Genomic DNA, 21,540 nt, shown 5'->3' with positions numbered 1-21,540 from the left:
GCCTCCAGGTGGGCGCTAAGCCCTAAGTAGAGACTTGGCCTTAGTAGTGGCAGGTTTTTGGGGTTTAGGGCACTATGCGGCTAGGGGAGGACTGTGAAGCATCCCCCTTTTAGGGAATTTGGGGTCTGGCATGATCAGCCTTCAGGTTTGAAGACCCGGGTTTGGAGAATGCAGACTGTCTCTTCTCTTACTCAATGAAAATCTGCAGTAGATACATATAAACATTTTTTTTTTGTCTAGCTCAGTTCTTGAAGAGACCATATTGCAAATGTTCCTTGGGATATTAATGGTTTGCAGAGTCTTAAAGCACCATCTGACTCTGACTCTGTTCTAGAGAAGTAACTATGTTAGTCTGTTAAAGCAAAATTAATCAGAAGTCCAGTGGCTTATGAAAGGTTTATTCCTGTTCATGCCGGAATAAGTTTCATTAGTCTTTCAGGTGCTACTGGATTCCTGCTTAATTTGCCTGTGACTGATTAGTAACTTCTCCTCCAAAGAGGTCCCCTTCAGTTTGTAAAGCACTGTACAAAAACCTGTATGATTTGTGTTTGTTGTGCTGATATACAAAGTCAGAGGGTAAAGCACTTCAGCCAGCCCCCTTTCTCCCTGTCAGTCCTGCAGCACCTCCTCAGAAGACCAAGAAACACTTTTAAGAGGACTAGGAGTTTGAGTTTGCTGAAGCACACAGAAAAGAGAATCATGTTACACAGAAAAGAGGTGGAACCATGCAAATCAGGGTGGTTTTTTTTTCATTTTAAACCATTACAAGTCTGGGAAGTGAAATGCAAAGTTAAGTGGGTGGAACTCACCACTCAGGTACAAACCTCCCTGTTGCAGTTTCCTCTCCCTCCTGCTCCAGGATACGTGAAGAGATGCAGTTCCAGGGAAAGAGAAACTGCAACTGGATTGGAGGAACATAGTGGCTGCATTTTGTTCTCCTTTCTTCTTAGTAGCATACTGAAGGTTGTTGTTTTTTCTTTAAACAACGTTTTTGTTTAAAGTGACACTTCTTAAAAAGAGGGGCACAAAGTGTGTCCCCTCTCCTGCTCTACAAGCCATGCCTCCACAGGAGCTGCTGGATTACTCACCCACTTTGCGAAGAAGATGCAGCACCCCCAGAGGCAGTGGCTCAGAGCTGGGCATCAAATGTGTCCTCATAGGGGATGGGGCTGTGGGCAAAACCAGCCTGATTGTTAGCTACACCACAAATGGATACCCAGACCAGTACCAGCCAACTGCACTGGACACCTTCTCAGGTAAGCAGAAAAATCATTCTCTTTCTGATGGGTGCGTGGTATTGGGGGGAAGACACAATCTCCCCACCACCACTTCTTGTCTGATATGGGCACAAATTAATGCACTCACCACTAATGAAAACAGAGAGGTTTACTAGGTTTCTCTGCTTTGTTTTATGGTACTTCTCTCATTTAAAAAGTTAAACTCTTATTCCAAAAGATCACAATCTTATTTAACAAAGTGTATAACAAGCCACCTGATCCAACATATGTTAACGTGTGGTGGAACACTCCAAGTCAAATGTACAAACCAGGGGTTGCTAATATCCTTTTTTTCTGGCAAGGTTCCTCTGCATTTCGTCAGTTGCACTGCCCATCAGTGACAGGAAAAAATTTACAGAACAAAGTTGGAGTCCAGTAACACCTTTACCTGTTTCAGGCACACATAGTTCTGGAGCTTACATGCAATAGCTTCTAGCTGAAACAGAGGACTACCCTAACAGACAACCAGCATGTAACCAACTGGTGTATCGTGTAACAAATTGGTGGGTCACAGAGGCTTTGTAAGAAGGGAGATAACAACAAAATGGGATAAGAAAAGTTAGTAAAGCAGTCATATTAATATAATTAGTAAAGCAATATCAAATGCAACATTCATCTTCTGGACTCCTTTATTTTGTTTTTGTTTTAAAGGGAAACCATTTAACCTTATCTTGTGTGAGTTTATTAAACACGGCATTAAAAGCACTAGCCGCTGTGTGTGCCTACCTTAGTTTCAGTATTGAATAACTGTGATAATGAAACAGTGCTCACAGGTATGACAAGTTGTGAAAACGGAGATCTATAAAGTGGATGGTCTTGCAGCTTGCTTCAATTGGCTGCAATGAGAAACAGGTGTTGCCTTTTAATTGAAAACTAGATGACAACACTCTCTCTTAGCTAACTGTGCAACACATCTAGTTCTGTCCAACTGGTTTTTTAGCTGTTGTTGTTCAACTGGGTCAGTAAAACTCAAGAACATACTACATTTTAATACATTTCAGGCTAAAGTTCCAGAGGAGATAGCTGTGTGATATTGTTAGACTGAAACACCAAAAGGTGTTGAGGCCTGATTTATCTCGGGTCTGGCCAAGTAAAATACTGCTACATGACAGGATTCTAAATCAGACACACAGGAAGGAGTACTTACCCCCCCACACACAAAGGTACACATATGTTAGGTTTTCCAGCTCTGGGTTGGGAAATTTCTGGAGATTTGGGGGGGGGGGGTTGGATCCTGAGGAAGATGGGTTTTGGATAGGCAGGGGACCTCAGTGGGGTATAATGCCATAGAGTCCCCCTTGCAACACAGCCATTGTCTCCAGGGGAACTAATTTCTGTAACCTGAAGACCAGATGTAATTCTGAGACATCTCCAGCAACCACCTGGAGACTGGCGACCCTAGGAAGAACAGATCAACAATTCTGACAAGTTCTTTATGTGGATGGTGATAACTCTTTCAGCTGTGCTGATCCCCAACTGTATTGCTGGACTGCTGGGGATCAGTATGATGATCACTGTGCTATAGTAGTTACATTGGGAAGACCTGGGTTCAAATTCTTGCTCAGTCATGAAGTTTGTGTGATGTTGAGTTAATGTTTTGACCTTACCTTAAACTACCTCGCAGGTTTGTTGTGAGGATAAAATGGAGAAGAGAACTTTCTATGCTACTTTGAGCTGTGTGCAGGAAAGACAGGGGAACTATCAGAGGGATTCAGTTCCTGTACTTGTGACTGTCTGGGATACATGAATAGGGCTGCTTGGTCATAACCTACCTCTGAAACAAGTTCTGCACTGCAAGAGCAGTAAAGCTATTAAATATGTCTGGGTTGCTTCCTGGCAAGCCTAAGCTGAATCAGTGCATCAGACAAACTCAAAACATTTGCCTGCCATAATCCGAGACTGCTCACCTTTCAGAAACAGTACAGAGCTCATTTTTAAAGGCCGACTCTGTATTGACAGATCTCTGTTGTATTAATGTTAATATTTTTATTAATGTTTCAATATTGAGGATTTATGTTAAGTCTCCAAATAAGTTAGAATTTTCTCCTTTTCTTGGTTGGTCACACAGTGGATATTGGCCCTCAGTACAATCCCTTCCTGCTTTTCAAAGCCTGTCAGTCAAAAGTTCCCACCTCAGAAAGTTTCTGTTAGTCTGGTAGTGTGCCTTGTAAGGGGAGAAAGGCACAGCTGAGAGACAGGTGTGGTATTGCCTGTGAATTGCTCAAGGCAAAGAGATGGCTGGGGGAGGTTATTTATTGTCCTGTAGTTGCCTATTAGAAGCGATACTGAAGGCTTGGGAGAAGTGGAGATCTTTGGAATTCATATCTCTCATACTAAAACTTCTCTTCCAAAACTACACCACAATGATTGGTGTATCACCTTCATGATTCTTGAAGTGGATTTTTTCCTAAGAAAGTTCTTGGTTTAACCAATTTGATTTGTATGGTTTCACAGTATTATTTGACTTAATATTTTGTCAAACCAATATAATACAATATAGCACCATTGTGATTTTATCTGGCTGTTTTATTGTTTCATTGTTTTAATATTGTTATGTTGTTAGCTGCCTTGAGTCTTTGTTGAATGGGCGGGATATAAATCTAACATAATTACGGTAATAAATAATTACTTCTGAAGAAATGAGCAGGGACCAAAGCTCATTTTGTTGTTGTTCAGTCGCACAGTCATGCCACATATTGTTAGTATTTAAAGCGCTACCGGACTCTTGCTTTTTTTTATTGCTTCAATATGATTACTGTTTTTGAAAAGTTGCAGCCTTATGCCCATTAACTTGGGAGTGAGCCCTGCTCAATTTCATGTTGTTCTATCTGATGCAGAACAGGCCAGCCATGAAAATAATCAAGAAACCTATCACCATCGCTTTGGATGGGTTTTACCAGCACCTTTTGGATATTCTTTTTTAAATAAACAACAACCCTGTTTCTCTATATTTTGGAATTACTACTGATGTGTCATACTGCAACTCTCATAGCTGAATTCTAAGTAGGATATTTTGGGTGGTGGACAGTTGTGGTGCAGAGTGTGTAACGGTGAGGCACAGTAACTAAGAGAAAAAGCTATGAATCAAGAAGGGAATGTGAGCTATAAATTAGTAAGTCCTCAGCTAGATTCAGCAGCCCCGTGGCACAGAGTGATAAAGCAGCAGTACTGCAGTACTGTGATCTGAACTCTCTGCTCACGACCTGAGTTCGATTACGGCGGAAGCTGGATTCAGGTAGCCGGCTCAAGGTTGACTCAGCCTTCCATCCTTCTGAAGTCGGTAAAATGAGTATCCAGCTTGCTGGGGGGAAATTGTAAAAGACTGGGGAAGGCAATGGCAAACCACTCCATAAAAAGTCTGCCGTGAAAGTCACCCCAGAGTCAGAAACGACTGGTGCTTGCACAGGACCTTTCCTTTTCCTTTCATCTTGATTCTCCCCTTTGCTGTGAAGTGGCCTTAGGCAAGCCACTCCTCTCAGCCTCAGCCTGCTTCCCAGAGAGATTACATTGAGTCTTGTTGGGTTGCTTATTTATTGGACACATTTAAAAATTCGTCTTAGTGCCATGCAATGGGACCCAAGGATGATAATTAGGTAATATATGCAAAGCTTCTGAACACTCTAAAGCACTATATAAATGCTAATAGTGGTTGAAACAATAAAGCATAGTTGTAATTAGAGTCTTTCTCCAAAATGGGGGGGGGGGGGGAGGAATTCACATCAGCATGCAAATAGCTGCTGGCTTCTTTGAATTTGGAGGGAGAAGGAAGGTTGGGCTGGTGCCTGCCTGGTGCTGGTGCCAGAAATCCCAGGAGGAAGGAGTAGCTGTATTATTCTGCTGCAGTGAAAATAAACAGCAGCCTTGTGGCATCTTACAGCCTAACAATAAATAAAATCCTTTTAGATGTAATGTGCCACAAGGCTCCTGTTTGTAGTAGTGCCAACAGTCTAGGTTTTCTTTGAACCTTAAGCTTTGACTTCAAGTGCAGATAGACATAGCATATAGGATTGCCAGCACTGGGTTGGGAAATTCCTGGATATTAGGGGGTGGAGCCTGGAGATAGTGGAATTTGGGAAGGGAGCTCAACATGGATGTGATACTATAGAATCCACCCTCCAAAGCTGCCATTTTCTCCATGGAAACTTATAACCTATAGTGTGGAGAACAGTTGTAACTCTGGGACACCTCCATGCCTCACCTTGTGGTTGACAACCACATATATGTGGGAAATGGGAACAGACTCACACTTTTTTATTTAAAGGTAAGTAGCAGGTCTGGGAGAGGGGCTGACCTAGAGCTGTCAATAGGGTTGCCAGCCCACAGGTCCTGGTGGGGTTTCCTCCACTTTTGGGGGCCTCAGCCCACTGCTGGGAAAACCCCATCCCCAAACAGTGACATTGTCGCACAACTTCCCCAACATGATGACATCACTTGATGTCATTGCGCCGGGGTTGTCGCATGGTGACACTCTAGTTTTTGGACAAACTCTATGGTTTTGAAGCCAAAAATACCCATAGAGTTTTGCCCAAAAAATAGAGCATTGCCTCCGACATTACTGACATGACATCATTTCTGGGTGACGTCACTATCTCAAACACCCCCCCCCCCCGAGTCCTCTTGCTGAGATGAAAAGTGAACCTGGCAAGCCTAGTTGCCAACTCCAGCTTGGGAAATTCCTGGAGATTTGGGTAAGGTGCCTAGGGAGCGCAGAGTTTGGGGAGGGAAGGATCTCAGTAAGACTGTGATGCCATAGAGCAGGGGTGGCCAAACTTGCTTAATGTAAGACCACATAGAATAAAAGTCATATGTTTGAGAGCTGCAAGACAGGAATGTTTGCAGGAAGGAAGGAAATTCAGAAACAACTTAAAAACCATGAAAGTTATAGGAAAGTTTTCAAGTTTTACATCTCCCAAGATTCTTTTCAACTAGAGCCAGTGCAGCATAGTACAGAGTTGCTAGGAGCAACCTGGCCACCAGCAGACGGAGTAGGGTTGCCAGATCCAGTTTGGGAAACTCCTCAAGATTTGGGAATGCAGCCTGGGGAGGACCTCAGGTGGGTACAATGCCATACAGCCCACCCCCACCCCCAAGACATCCATTTTCTCCAGGGAAATTGAGAAAACCTGGAAGCTGATAGGGTTGCCATCCTCCAGGTGGGCATGCAAGGAAGTAACAAATGGTATCGTAACCCCACATTGCTATAAAAACTCAAAAATACATCACAATTTTTTTAGTGATAATATCAAAATGAACACTACTAAATATAGACAATATAGAAGTATCAATTCCCTGACCCTCCATGAGTGTACACAAGTATACAATAAAAGATATTCAAGAAGATATTGGTATAAGCCCTTCCAAAGGTCACAAAAACTTTTCAAATCCACTGTATTGATTCAAAAGGCTGAAATAATAAGTCCAGTGCTCCCAAAAGGATCCAGAAGAGCCGGGCCCAACTACAAGCAGTCAACTATTTACATGGCTTGCTTCATGGAAAACGTCAAGGTTGGGAATAGCCATATTATCACAATTCCATGTGAATACACAGTAGGTAAAGATTTACAAATGGCATGTGAGTGCCAATGCATATGGTTGTCAGTCTGACACTCTGAAGCATATGCCATTTGTAAATCTTTGCCTACTGTGATTACTATGAAGACAGGAGAATGATGTAATCCACTTTGGGTCCCTATTGAAGAGAAAGGAGGACTATATATGAAGTAAATAAACAGTAAGTAACACTTTGTGATATTTTAGCTGGTTCTAATAAAGGTAATGTTAATAAAGGTATTCTTAAACTGTCGTGTTTAAGAAGCATTTTCTAACCTCAGAAACAGACCCAGGATGTTTATCATCCTAAGGCTATGGTTATTTTGCTATTGGACAGCAGGGGATGGCTAGCCTTTAAAAGATCAGGCAAGGTCTTACCCTGGTTAAGAACCGTTATGTATCTACAGATTTGTTTTCAAGATAGGGCAGCCCTGGCTGAATGAATCCTTCTGCTCCATACAGTTTACTAATGCCTGCTGTTATGAGTGACGAGACGTGTTGAAGGCAACATACTTTATTCGCAAGTACATCACAAGAGAGAGAATTGCGGGCCGGGTCCCAATTATATACATGCCCCGGAACAACCCTCCGTCTGGCCAGGTCCAATCCTGGCCAGTTAAACTTCCCGCCACAGATCTTGATTGGTGGAGCATATTAGCGAGCTACATCCGGGGACCAGTGGGTTCCCACTGGTTGCCTCTGTAGCGTACGCTGTGCTGTACATAGAGACTTGAATGTAGGACATAACAATCCTCCCCCCCTAGTTCAGGACACAAAGTCTTTCAAGTAGGCCAGTGCCTGGCATTCGCTGGTCGACCTCCTCGGGGTTACTTGGGGAGTTGGTGCGGCCGCCGAGGCTGGCGGGGTGGCGGTTTCCCCGTGTTGCGGTGACGCCAGACGATGACTGTCCATCACTTGTGGATTGTCCAGAGTCCCTTCTCTGGTGGGGTCGCTTCCACCGCTGTGGTGCTCTTCTGCCCGTGCAGTCGGTGTGGCCGGCATGGGCAGGATATCTTCCGGGGGTGTTCTTCCCCGCTCCCCCCTGCCCCCCATGGCTGTTGGTTCCTCTGGCAAAGTGTGGCGGCGCAGCTGATTGATATGCCTCCTAAGGATCTGGCCCCCCTCTGTTGAGACCTCGTAGGAGCGGTACCCAGTCACCCGCAGCACCTGGGCAGCTAACCACTCCAGGCCACTCGCAAAGTTTTTAGCATACACTGAATCCCCTGGAAAGAACCCCCTAGTGGCTTCCCTGGTTTCGGGGGAACTGCGGAGGTCTGTGGCCCAGTCGGGGTGCAACCGGTCTAGCCTCATGATCAGCTTCCTCCCCATTAGCAACTCTGCGGGGCTCAACCCGGTGACTGGGTTGGGGGTGATTTGGTTATCGAATAGGAAGGCTGCCAGGCGGTGGTCCCAATCCCCCTGTACAATGCGCCCCAGGGCCACTTTTGTGGTGTGCACCATGAGCTCTGCTTGTCTGTTGGTGGCCGGATGGAAGGGGGCAGACCGGATGTGTTGTATTAGGTATCTGTTCCCGGGAGGTGAAAGCGGTCCCACTGTCCATGACTAGGGTATTGGGAATCCCATGCGTGCAAAAAACCCTATGCAAGGCTCTGACCGCCGCCGCCTTGGAGGTTGAAGCTACTGGAATAACTTCCAACCATTTGGTGTATGCGTCTACCAGAATAAAGAATATTTGGCCCTGGTATGGCCCTGCAAAGTCTAGATGCAACTGGGACCACGGCCTCCTATTGGACTCGCAGCAGTGGACAGGGGCACTGGGTGGATCAGGCCGGGACTCTTGGCAGGGCTGACACCTTCGAACCCACCCCTCAATCCCTTCGTCCATTCCCGGCCACCACACATAGCTGCGTGCTAGGGCCTTCATCTGCACTATTACCGGATGTGTTTCATGTAGGGCTTCCAGCACTTGTTTCCGCAATGGGGGGGGGGGGAAACCACCACCCTACTTCCCCAGAGAAGGCACCCCTTGTGCATGGACAGTTCTTCCCTGCGCGCTGTGAAGGCCCTTAATTCTGTGGCCTGTTTACCCTCAGGCCATCCCCTCCCCACCCAGTCTAAAACACAGGCGAGGATGCGGTCTCGCCCTGTGGCTTTAGCTACCTCGGCATCATGGAGGGGCCTCTCCAGTAGCATCTCAATAAGCATCATATGGTGGGCTGGGTCCGGGTCCATCGAGGGCAGCGGCAGGCAGCTGAGGGCATCCGCGTGTCCCATAGCTTTGCCCAGGTGGTGGACCAGGGCATATGTGTATGAATTGAGGAACTGATTCCACCACAGGACGCATTGCGACAGAATTTGTGGCATCTGGTGGTCTGGGGTGAGGAGGCCCAGGAGCGGCTTATGGTCCGTGGTGATCGTGAAACGCCTACAGTACAGGTAGTCATTAAATTTATCCACCCCCGCCACGATTGCTAAGGCCTCTTTGTCAATCTGGGAGTAGTTGCGCTCAGCGGGGGTCAGGGTCCTTGAATAATAGGCCACTGGAACCTCCCTCCTGTTTGGGAGTTGGTGCCCCAGGACGGCGCCCACCCTGTATGGGGAGGCATCGCACGCCAGAATCACTGGGAGGGATTCATCAAAGTGGTGGAGCACATCGTTAGAAACTAGGAGGCCCTTGACTGCCTGAAAAGCAGCGACCTGCTGCTTTCCCCAGACCCACAGGGCATTTTTATCCAGGAGCCTATGAAGGGGCTCCACAATAGCTGCTTTGTGTGGCAAAAATGAATGGTAAAAATTCAATAATCCTAAGCAACTTTGTAGCTCCGCCTTACACGTGGGGGCCGGGGCGTGGACAATTGCCTTGGTCTTGTCGACCGTTGGGTGAATCCCTGTGGTGTCTACTGCAATCCCCAAGAACTCTACCCTCGACACCCTGAGGGAACACTTTTCCCGCTTAACTTTGAGTCCCGCCGCCTGGAAACGGTGGAGTACCTCACGCAGACGGCTGCTGAACTCCTCAGCGTCCGGGGCGGCGATCAGAACATCATCAAAAAACAGTTGCACTCCGGGGATCCCTTTAAGAAGAGAATCCATTATGCTCTGAAAGATCCCTGGAGCCACGCTTACCTCAAATTGTAACCGCCGCACCCGAAAAGCTCCCCTGTGAGTCACAATGGTTTGGGCTTCTGCTGTCTCAGCATCTACCAGAAGTTGCTGGTATGCCTGAGCCAAGTCCAGTTTCCTAAAAACCTTAGAGCCTGCTAGGGCTGCCAGTACGTGGCTGACTACGGGGACGGGGTATGGGTTGTCTTGCAGTGCCTAGTTTATGGTGCACTTGTAATAGGCGCATATGCGCACATCCCCATTCAGCTTCACTGGGGTGACTATCGGTGTTTCCCAGGCGGCGTAGGACACCGGTTCTAGCACCCCCTGTGCCGTGAGGCGGTCCAGCGCCACTTCTATTTTCGGTTTAAGGGCGAACGGGACTCACCTGGCCTTGAACCTTATCGGTCTCACGTGGGGATCGAGGGGTAAGGTGATGGGAGGTACCTTGTAACACCCCAGGGACCCATCAAACACTTTCGGGAATTCCCGGCACACATGCTCAAAATTCTGCGTTCGCATTTGCTGCACCTCCGCTATTTAAATGCCCCATGGTCAAAACCAGGCCAGCCCCATAATGTGGTGAGCTGGCATTTGACTACTAGTATTTCCAGCTTGCCCTTGAAGCTCTTATACTCCAACCTTACCGTGGTCCAACCCAAAACCTGTACGGGGTTTTTTTGGAAGTCCCACAGTATGAAATCAGCTGGCCACAGCCTGAAACGGCCCCTGGGGCAAAGTTTTCTAAGCAACTCCTCTGAGATTATGGAGATGGAGGAGCCCGAGTCCAGCTCCATTAGGCATGGAGCGCCTTTGATAGAGACCAACACTTTGACCTTGTCGGGGGTGGTGAGGGGCAAGTTCATTACCTGCAGGCTCGTTGATGCGGTCGAGTATGCCTCCGTCGAGTCGTGGTTGGTGGACTGGTGCCTGTGGGTCACCTTGGCCCAGCAAGCCCGTGCTATGTAGCCCACTCTCCCACAGTTCCTGCAGTCCATGTTCCGATAGGGGCAGTCTCGTCTCTCGTGTGGATCCCCACAGCTGGCGCACTTGGTGTTGGCTGGTCTCTCCATTGCTCGTGGTCTCATGGGTGCCCTTGGGCCCGTTCCTAGTTGGCGACAGAGCTGGTTTGCCTCCTCCTCCTCTGGGTTCCCCGGTGCTGTTTCTTCCTGGTGGACGGCTTCTGCTCGTGGGTTGTTTAGCTTTTGGTGGCTCTCTCGAACATGATGGCTTCGTTGAAGGTGCTCCATAGGGTGAGCTCCTCTTTCGCGAAAAGCTTTTGCTGCAGCCTTTTATCTCGGAGGCCCCAAACAAATCGATCCCTCAGGGCTTCATCTAGCTTGTCGAAGCTGCAGTTCTCCGCGATTTGGCGGAGGGTGGCCAGGTAGACTGTGGCCGTCTCTCCTGCCCCTTGATCTCTCCTGTGGAAGAGAAATCGGCGGGCTATGAGGGATGGCTGTGGCAAGAAGTGCCCGGTCAGGAGTCTATCTCCTCGTATGTTTTCTCCGTGATCTTTGGGGGGGGGGGCCGAGAGACCCTTGGCGATCTCGAATGTGGCCTCCCCACAGACACTCAGAAGCACGTCTCTCTTACGGCTGTCGTCTGTGATCAGGTTCGCTCTTAGGTAGCAATCGACCCGTTCCGTGTAGGTCTCCCACCTATCGGGGTTGGCCGGGTCAAACTCTGCAAGGTGGCCCGTCATCACGCTCGGGTTCGCCATGGCGGCGGTGGTGGCAGCAGGCGCTTCAGTCTCCCTGGACTGCATGCCTTCCTCATCTCCGGCCAGGTCAGCGAAGTTCGCTGTGGGAGTTACCTGGCTAGCATCCCATCCTCATCGCCACTGTAATGTACTGAGTGATGAGATGTGTTGAAGGCAACATACTTTATTCGTGAGTACATCACAAGAGAGAGAATCGCGGGCCGGGTCCCGATTATATACATGCCCCGGAACAACCCTCCATCTGGCCAGGTCCAATCCTGGCCAGTTAAACTTCCCGCCACGGATCTTGATTGGCGGAGCGTATTAGCGAGCTACATCCGGGGACCAGTGGGTTCCCACTGGTCACCTCTGTAGCATGCGCTGTGCTGTACATAGAGACTTGAATGTAGGACATAACAGGTAGAACTGCCAAGCCCAATTAGGGGCAAAGGATCCTCTTGTTTGGAGGCCCCCCCCCACTTCAGGGTTATCAGAAAGTGGGGGGAAAGGGAAATTTCTGCAGGGCACTTGATTATACTCTATAGAGACCAATTCCCATAGGGTATAATGGAGAATTGATCCATGGGTATCTGGGGCTCAGGGGGAGGCTGTTTTTTGAGGTAGAGGCACCAGATTTTCAGCATAGCATCCAATGCCTCTCGTTAAAACACTCACACTGGGTTTCAAAAAGATTGGACCAGGGGGTTCATTTTCTATGAGCCTCAAAAGAAGGTGCCCCTATCTGTCATTATTTTCAATGGAAGGAAAGCATTTAAAAGGCATGTGATCCCTTTAAATGTGATGGCCAGAACTCCCTTCAGAGTTCAATCATGCTTGTCACACTCTTGTTCCTGGCTCCACCCCAAAGTCTCCTGGCTCTATCCCCAAAGTCCCCAGATATTTCTTGAGTCAGACCTGGCAACCCTAAAGGGTTTATCTGTTTTTAATACCACTCCAAGGACGTGGGCCTGGAAACAAGATATCCTTATCTTTTTGTTTCCTCTTATAGCAGCACCTTGAAAAGTAAATGACTTATTTAATGCCACCCTTGGAGTTACCATAACTAAGCAGTGACTTGAACCTTGATTCCATATCCATGCTACTAACTGTTCCACAATGGCGCCCCCAAACAGCACACCCTTTAAATAAGTCATAAAAGGCTTATCATTAGTTCTGTCTGTCAGGCCCTATTGTAAGAACTTTGTTTCTCTTCTCATGTGAGCAGGGTAAAACCAAACCAGCAAACCAAGACCTGGTAATATTTAAACTCTAATAGATCTCTCTTGGGGTTCATTCATCTTAAGGCTGTTTTTATGGTAGCCAGGCAGTTTAAGAAAGGGCCTTTAAATGGTCAGTTGTCTTTTTTTTCTAGGTTTTTTTGTGTGTGGGTGGGTATATCTTACACAATTAAAATTGCACAACACTTTTGTTTCTCCTTTGTTATTCATTGTCTGCAGAATTTTCCTCAAGGCTGTGCTTTTGCTGCAGGGATATGACATTTTCCCAACACTCTTTTAATGCTGGGAACACACAACACAATACCTTTCTATAGACAGTGCCATTCTTTAGTCTTGGGAGTTGCTGTGCAGGAAATTACAAATAGCCAGGATTTTTTTGCAGGGGGGGGCAGGCCCGGTCGGAGCCCTTCCCATGCCCTAGACAGCACAGCTCTGCCTGCCCCTCAGTCCCTGCACCTGCCTCAGGCCTACTCGTGAGTAGGCAGCAGGCATGGGGCTACTCGCAAGTAGCCCCATGCCTGCCAGCCCAACCCCCCCCCCACGCTCTGCTCACTCCCCCCCCCTCCACTTGCCGCGAGGTCTGTGGGTGTTTTGAAGAAGAGACCTCTCCAGGAAATTTCTTCCCCCTTGGAGCTGGTATGGCTGGGTGTCCTCGCAGCAAAGCAGGGGGAGAGCAAGCGGAGCGCAGGGGGGTTGGGCTGTACAGACAGCTGGAGGTGCTGTACAGATAGCTGGAGGACTTTAAAGAATCTTGTATATGTATTTATGTTGCAATCTGCCCTGAGTCTGCTTTAGTGGGATAGTTGCCCCAGAAATAAATAAATAAATTGTCACAGAAACAGATAGCCTTGAGTGACAGGCTGCTGCAAGCAATCTGATTGGTTAGTATCATCTGAACAGAGAAAGTCTTGTGAGAGCTGCATACTAAGGAGAGAGTCAGATTTTTTCTTTGACTGAGCTGAGTACTGGCGGTCTGATTTCAGCCTTAGTTGAGAGCAGTTTAACACAGACTGAGAACTAGCAGAAAGTTGGCAAGGAAGTTTGGGAACTAGGCAAAGACTCCCATTCAGGCCCAAGAAAGGGGATAGATAGATCTTCTAATGAGAGGAGAAATTTCCCTACCCAGTCAAACAGGGAGTTAGCTCTGAAGAGTACAGAGATCTGCGGTCTTTTGCAGTTAGAAACTTCTTGTAGAAACCTTAAGAGTTAGTTAAAAACTCAAAATGAGTTAGGGTTGCCAATCCTCAGTTGGGGGCAGGGGATCCCCTGGTTTGGAAGCCCTTCCCTCACTTCAGGGTTATCAGAAAGCGGGGGGGGGGGTGTTGAATGTCAGCTAGGGACTCCATTATACTCTATGGAGACCATAGGGTATAATGGAGAATCCAGGAGGTCCAATTCTATGAGCCCCCAAAGAAGTTGCTCCTATCTTCCATTATTTCCAATGAAGGAAAGGCATTTAAAAGGAACACAGTCCCTTTAAATATAAAGGCCAGAACTCCCTTCAGAGTTCAATCATGCTTGTCACAACCTTTCTCTTGGCTCTATCCCCAAAGGCTCCTGGCTCCACCCCCAAAGGCTCCTGGCTCCACCCCCAAAGGCTCCAGATATTTCCTGAGTCAGACTTGGCAACCCTATGAGTACTGGTGTTTCAGGAGAAGGGGTTTGGATACTGAAAAGAGTAGAGTTGTCAGGTGCCAATTACACACCAGTGAGGAGTGGGAGGGAACCTCCTGGGAGTGGGGCAGGGTTTCTTGCATGGAAGTGATGTCATCACAGCAGGGATGTTGTGGCGATGCTCTGGTTTTCTATGCTGAAATCAGCATCAAAACATAAGCATTTTGCCCAGAAACCAAAGCATTGCTGTGTGGCATCCCTGGTGTAATAATGTCACTTCTATGTGACATCATCACATTGGGAATGTGTGAGGTTTTCACTTTGGGGGTGGGGTTTCCCCCCCTGGCCAGCTGGCTGGTGGCAGGCAGAACCCTCCAAAATTGAAGGATTCCCCACTGGGAACTGTGGAATGGCATCCCTAGGAAAACGGGTATCAGCCTTCTGGAAGACAAAAGAGTCAGTGAATACTCAAAGAGGAAAACACTGGGGGAAAAGCCTCTTAACATAAAGATTTTAAGCAACTGTGAATAGCTTAAGAAACTCTCATTAGCCTGAAACATAACAACTAAAGTCTGTGCATGTTCTGGTTTTACCTTAGAGTTATCTATATTGAGTTACCTCAGAACTTTCAACTCCCAATTTCACCTGACCTTTCCCTTCTATGTTGAATAAAATATGTTGTTAATTTGGAGTATAAAAACATCTCAAGTGCCATTTTCAGTGGTTTAAGTTAAAGGATTATCCTGATCCTTCCCTCAGGTTGCTGGCCTGAGCCAGCAGTAAAATATCATACTGAGACAGGGTGGGACATCCAGAGTTCTTTAGGAAAGAAAACAGACTACTAGGGTTGCTTAGTCAGAAAGGGAAAGAAAAATGGAGGGAAGAGCTTGCCTCCGAGGAAGGCAAGTGGATGGGACCATCGTACCTACATAGAAGAATGTGAATATTATGGTATTCTGTACAACAAAGCAATGGAGCTCCTATTGTATAAGCAGAGGTCAGAGTAACTGCTACATGTCACTGCAATCTTATTTCTGCATTTGGGGTCAGTATTATGCATCTATATTGACCTTTGCCACCACATTATCCTGTTTAACCTGCTTTTCTGTTACACTGAAACTCTTTGCATCCCTTTGAGGGAGAGGCCAACTGGTTTAGATTAGAGAGACCTACAGAACAGTAGTTATGGGGGAGGAAAAAACCAGTTTCCTCATACCAATACACTGTACCTAATTCTTACTGGGCTGGCCAAAGGGATGCAGATCTCTAAAAACAGGACACCTTGTTTACACCATCATTTCTCTCTCTCTTGACCTATAATTCATGATTTGACCAATACTGTTTCCCTCTCAACTTTTGTCCCTTTCCTCTTTTAACTACATGTTAACCATGAACATGTTAGGCATGAACCTAAAGAGCAAAGAAAATCATTCCTTCCATTTTATGGAAGACAGTCTCTATTAAGGCAGTACCAGAAGACCCACAACACACTTCCTGCAAGCAAGTAAATTTATGCCAGAAGTTTATTTATTTCCTACATTTTTATCCCACTCTCCCTCCAATGAGCTCAGGTTGGTATACACTAGTTTCTCGTCCTTAATTTTACCCTCACAACTTCTTACAAGTTTCAATGCAGTTAGTGATCATTTGCAAATGTCACTATTTCACACAGTAAAATCTAATTGCAAAATGCATTGAAAGTGCATTATTCAGCATGTGTGAAAGTGCCCGAATAAATGACTGGTCCAAAATCACCCAGTGAGCTTCATGACTAAATGCAAATTTGAACTTCTGTCTCTCAGATTTAACACTCTAACTGCTACATCACACTGGATCTCAAATGTCCTTTTTGGTCAACATACAGGCGTGGTCATGACAGCATAAACAAAAATACTCTGGGTCAAAGAGCAACAGAATCTGAAAAGTTGTTATCACATCAGTGAGATCATCTCCCTAATGTTAGTTAACCATCAGGCTGACTTCAGAATCTGCGCATTAACAGTAGTCCATTTGGGAAAAGGTCAAGGTGAACTTTAGTACTGTCCCGGATCTTCAAACTGAGAAAGGCATGCCTGTCCCATCTTTTGGCCATGGCAATGGCAACCAAGAAGATGTAGTTTATTTCCCAGTAAAACTATCACTTCTAGATTGCTTGCCTTCCCAGTTGATGATCAGACAACACTGGAAAGAATCTTCTGTTGCTCTGATTATGATATCACTGCATAGGGGAGCAACATAAGAGAAGCCATGTTGGATCAGGCCAAAGACACTAGAAGCTCTCCCACTGTTGCCCCTCCCCAAGCTTCAAGAATACAGAGCATCACTGCCCCAGACAGAGAGTTCCATCTATACCTTGTGGACCTCTGCTCTGTAGTACAGCACTGAGAATCAGGCCTAATGTTCAGTGCAAATTGCACTAACTGTGATTCGCATGCTGATACAGTCTACATAGTGAACATAAATTATGTTTTTCAATAGCAGATCTTGGTGTCTGCCAACTATTTTCCATGTAGGGTTGTGAGGTACTTAGAAATAGGACACTAAGAGGGAAATGCCCAGTATCTTGAAGATCAAACCAGAATCTCAGCAACTCTTTTGAACAGGAACAGGTTTTTCTTCTTTCTCTGTGTTTAAGATGTGGTAACAGACTCAACCGTCTCCTAACCACAAAGAAACCATAGCTTTCACATCTGCTATTGTAGTTGCTGAAGAGGCATTGTGTGTGTTTTTTTCTTTCCCCCCCCCTCATTGCTTCGTTTCTTCCTTATACATTCTTATGGATCAACTGTTCTATACAGAAATAATTAAATTAGCTCTTTCTCTAACACAGCAGTGGGCTAACTTTTCATGGCAGGTCCAAAATATTGCAACTAGGGATAGGCATGAACAGGTTCATGAGTCAAATTTATAATGAACTCAGCCTGGTTCAGAGCCCCCAAACTGATGTTGGAGGAAGGTGACTTCCCTGAACATTTTCTGGACTTTTGACCAGTTTGGTTCAGCTGTTTGGGCCACTTAAACTTAACAGCTGAGCAGCACAGGTCCAGCTGTCAGCTGTTAGGTTTAAATGGCTGTCAGTGAAATGGACCATTGAAATGGCTGCCAGCCATTTAAACCTAACAGATTGGGGTGGGTCTGCCCTTCAGCTATAAGATTTAAATGGCTGCGAGCCACTAAACCCAGTTTGAAGTATGGAGGGAAAGCAAAATAGATGGGTTAAATCAGGGGTGGCCAACGGTAGCTCTTCAGATGTTTTTGCCTACAACTTCCATCAGCCCCAGCCAGCATGGCCAATGGCTGGGGCTGATGGGAGTTGTAGGCAAAAAACATCTGGAGAGCTACCATTGGCCACCCCTGAGTTAAATGACTACCATTCTTGTTTGATCCTTGAAAGTGTTAAACATCTTCATCTATCTATATCTATATAAAAACAGATGTTCTGACTGACTCATCAACACCCAGCCCAAACCTCTGGACCTAGAAAACCAAAATTCAGGGAGTGCATTCCTTCCATCATGTCAGTGTCCACTAAGAAGGGATTTTAAAAGAAATTTGACCGCTAAGAGAGTGAAAAGGGGTAAAATGTGTTTTCGCAAAGGGGTAAAGCTTTGCTGTGTGCCTGGCAGACTGTTGCCTGCTTGTATACCCTTCTCTCTGATTGGTCAGCTGTGAAGCTCCATTTTCCAAAGTAAAAATCAGTTAAAGGAGACTGCAGACAGCTGAAGATAGTTGGTCTTCAGGGAACTTCTGTGTAATAAAATCAGCTATTCAAGATTCCTGAATAGGCATTTTTCATAAAAGTCGGTATGGCTATTGAGTTTATAAATGTTCATGGGGAGATGGTGCAGAACCTTTCTAGGAACCATTTCGATGTGTGTGTCCCTCATCTCAAAACAAAGCAACATGCCCCACTTCCGGGGTTGGATCATGGAGAGTTAGGACACTTCTCCAAAAGAGGAGCGGACTGGAGCCTTTGTTTTGGGCAGAGAAAGTGATTTCAACACCTGCTGTCTACTTTTCTCAGACAGGGAAAAGGCCAAGACATGCTTTGGAAATTCTGAGGAGATTTACTTTGGCTGACGAGGAGTTCCAGTGGGGCTCCTCTGAGCCTTTGAAGGATCCCCAGTGAAGGATTGCATTCCAGCGTCTACAGAGGTTTCCATGGTCATTAAATTGACTTAAACTCATCATGATTCAAGCCTTCTTTGGACTATCTTAATATCTATTCATTTATCTTCAGTAAGGATGGTGTTAAAGAGGATATACTGGATCCCAAGGTAAGAAGATTGTTATATATCACTCCGGGACTAAAATAAGCTATTTGGGAAACAAGGACTAAAATCTGGAATTAACTACAACTTTCTAAAGTTAAGAAGAAGGGAAAGGGGTAATTTTGGGACTATTGGAATTTAAGAAGTCAAGTTAAAAGTAAAAAAAAAACCCCTTATGTTTGGAATACCTGTGGTTTCTGCAAAAAACCCCATCATCACAGAGTTGCTGCACTGGAAGACGCCACAAGAAGTGGCATAATAAATAAAATCACGAGAATACTTGATCATAGAGAACGGGACTTCATTGCAAGAAAAGCAGGAAGGAACCATTGAAAAAAGGGCAAGTTTCTAACTTCCTGGACTCCTCTAGGACTAATTAACCATAGAAAAACTTCGTCAGCCATTAAAGGAAGGTCAAAATTTTTTAAATTTTTTTTTAAAAGAACAAGACTTTAAAATTTGGTGGAGCCGGCCGAGACTGTCATAAAAAGGTGAAATAAATTGGACTATATAATTAGAGTTAATTTTGGTGGGCCCAAAGAGAAAAAGGGAAAAAGTTTTTAAAAGGAGCCAGAAAAACCGCGGACACCATTTTGAATGAATTAAAAACTTTAAAAATTAATATCTGGAGCTAGGAAGCTCCAAGAATGGCGAATTTGGGCTTATTGTAAAGGGCGTGCTCCAATCCATTAGAATCTGTGCTTTAATTTTGAATTGTAGAGACCAACTTTGGAGCCTATATTTACAATGGATGGACAGTAATGTCTGAACATAAGGGGGGACCGAAGCTTCGTCCAAGGGCCAGGTCTTTGGAAGAGATAAAGATGGCCAAAGTAAATGAACAACCTGAAGCCATGGAGGCGAGCTTGTTCAAAGTGATGAAAGAATTAATAACTGAAAATATTAAAGAATTAAGAAAAGATATTAAATCAATTGCAGAAGCAGTGAAGACAGAAATTAAAAAAGAAATTGAGGATTACCAAAAAGACTCACAAGCAACATTGAATAAAGTGCATGTGGTTGAAAATAAAGTAAAAGACCAAGATTCCATGATTACTAAACTGTAGGAGAAAGTAGTTCTACAAGACTGTAAGTTAATGGAGAACCAGGTACATCTGAGAGGAGTTCCTGAGATTGAAGAATCTGATTTGAAGACATACATAATAGGAATCATTGCTGAGTTTTGGGAGATAGACCCTGAACAATCTAGTTATTTCTATGACTACATATATAGGGTCAATTCAATGTATGCCAAAAAAAATCAGCTACCAAGAGATGTGGTAGTAAGATTTGTATCAAGAGACATGGTTGGAAAACTTTTAAGTAAACAATTTGAAAAAGCAATGGAAGTGGAGGGAAGCAGAGTAAGAATTATGAAAGAGTTGCCAAGAAAGGTCATAAATGACAGAAGACTGTACAAGAAATTAACTGACAAACTATGGGATAAAGGACTGAGATACAGATGGATATTACCAGAAGGTCTAAGTTTTGAATTTGAAGGGAAAAGGATTACAATTAACAATGTTCAAGACCAGAGGAAATTTTTTGAGGAACATAGTGACTTTGGGGATACAGAATAACTGAAGGATTATTATGGATTACAGATTAATATCTTGGAAAGTAAATGGACTAAATTCACCGCAGAAAAGAAAGGCTACATTTCATTGGATCAAGAAGCAAAAATGTAGTATAATTTGTTTACAAGGCGTGCATATTAAACAAATGGATTATAAATTTTTATGGAATAAGCAATTGGGTATGGAATTTTTTTTCATTGGCTAAAGAAAAAAAAAGGGGTGTGGGTTTTTTTAAAAAAAGAACTTAACCCGAAATTGGTTTTTAAAGATGATGATGGAAGATATGTAGCAGTGGAAGTGTCATTAAATGACAAAAAGACATTGTTAGTGGGATTGTATGCCCCAAATGGGGCAAAAGACTCTTTTTTAAAAGAAATTGTACAGCAATTAGACCAAGTGGTATATGAACAAATAATGGTGATGGGAGACTTCAATGGAACAGTTACAAATATTTTGGACAGATCTGGAAAAAGAAACAATAAAGGGAAACTACCAAAGTCCTTCTTTGACTTAGTGAATCAAGAAAGCTTGGAAGATGTTTGGAGGAAATTTAATCCTAAAGTGCGTTACTATACCTTCTTTTCAGCAAGACATAATTCTTTCTCAAGAATTGATATGATATGGCTACAAAAGATCTTGGACTTTTGACAAAAAAATAGAGATTCTTCTTAAAGTGGGGGCAGATCATAATCCATTAATGTGGTCGGTAAAGTATGCCAAAAAGATTAGGAGGTGGAGGATAAATGAAGATTTATTACAGAAAATAGATATAGTGGCATCTCTAGAAAAAGAAACTAAAGCTTTCTTCCAAATAAACGAAAAAGAGGACATTCAATTTCAAATAGTGTGGAATACGTATAAAGCTGTTATGAGGCATTTTAATTACATTGAACAATAAAGACAAAAGAACAAAAGAGAAACAAATGTTGGATATTCAAAAAGAGATCACTAATAAGGAAAAGGAACTCAGAAAGCGACCAGGGGAAAAGAAAATTATCAGGGAGATTACAATATTACAGAATCAACTGAGACGTTTGTTAAATAAAGAAATAGAATGGAATCTTAAAAGATTGCAACAGAAATCCTTTAAAGGAGCAAATAAATCTGGAAAATACCTAGCTTGGCAAATGAAAAAAAAAGGAGAATAAATATATTAACAAAATTATATCGGGTGGTAAGGACATTGTGGACCAAGCAGGAATTAAAAGGGAATTTTATAAATATTATGCCAAGTTGTTCCAAAGTCAAAAG

General features: G+C 44.7%; 1 protein-coding gene across 1 annotated transcript in view; it reads left to right on the top strand.

Moving 5' to 3' along the window:
• The first annotated feature begins 762 nt into the window (after positions 1 to 762).
• RHOV (ras homolog family member V) overlaps positions 763 to 21,540 on the top strand; it is a 38,122-nt gene continuing 17,344 nt past the window's right edge. The window contains exon 1 of the mRNA XM_060262707.1: positions 763 to 1,256. Coding sequence (XP_060118690.1) covers positions 1,058 to 1,256 — 199 coding nt within the window. The 5' untranslated portion in view covers positions 763 to 1,057. The remainder of the gene's footprint in view (positions 1,257 to 21,540) is intronic.

Source organism: Heteronotia binoei, chromosome 21 (genome assembly GCF_032191835.1).
Source record: "Heteronotia binoei isolate CCM8104 ecotype False Entrance Well chromosome 21, APGP_CSIRO_Hbin_v1, whole genome shotgun sequence".
Classification (NCBI taxonomy): domain Eukaryota; kingdom Metazoa; phylum Chordata; class Lepidosauria; order Squamata; family Gekkonidae; genus Heteronotia; species Heteronotia binoei.
This window is presented reverse-complemented; position numbering and strand designations above follow the sequence as displayed.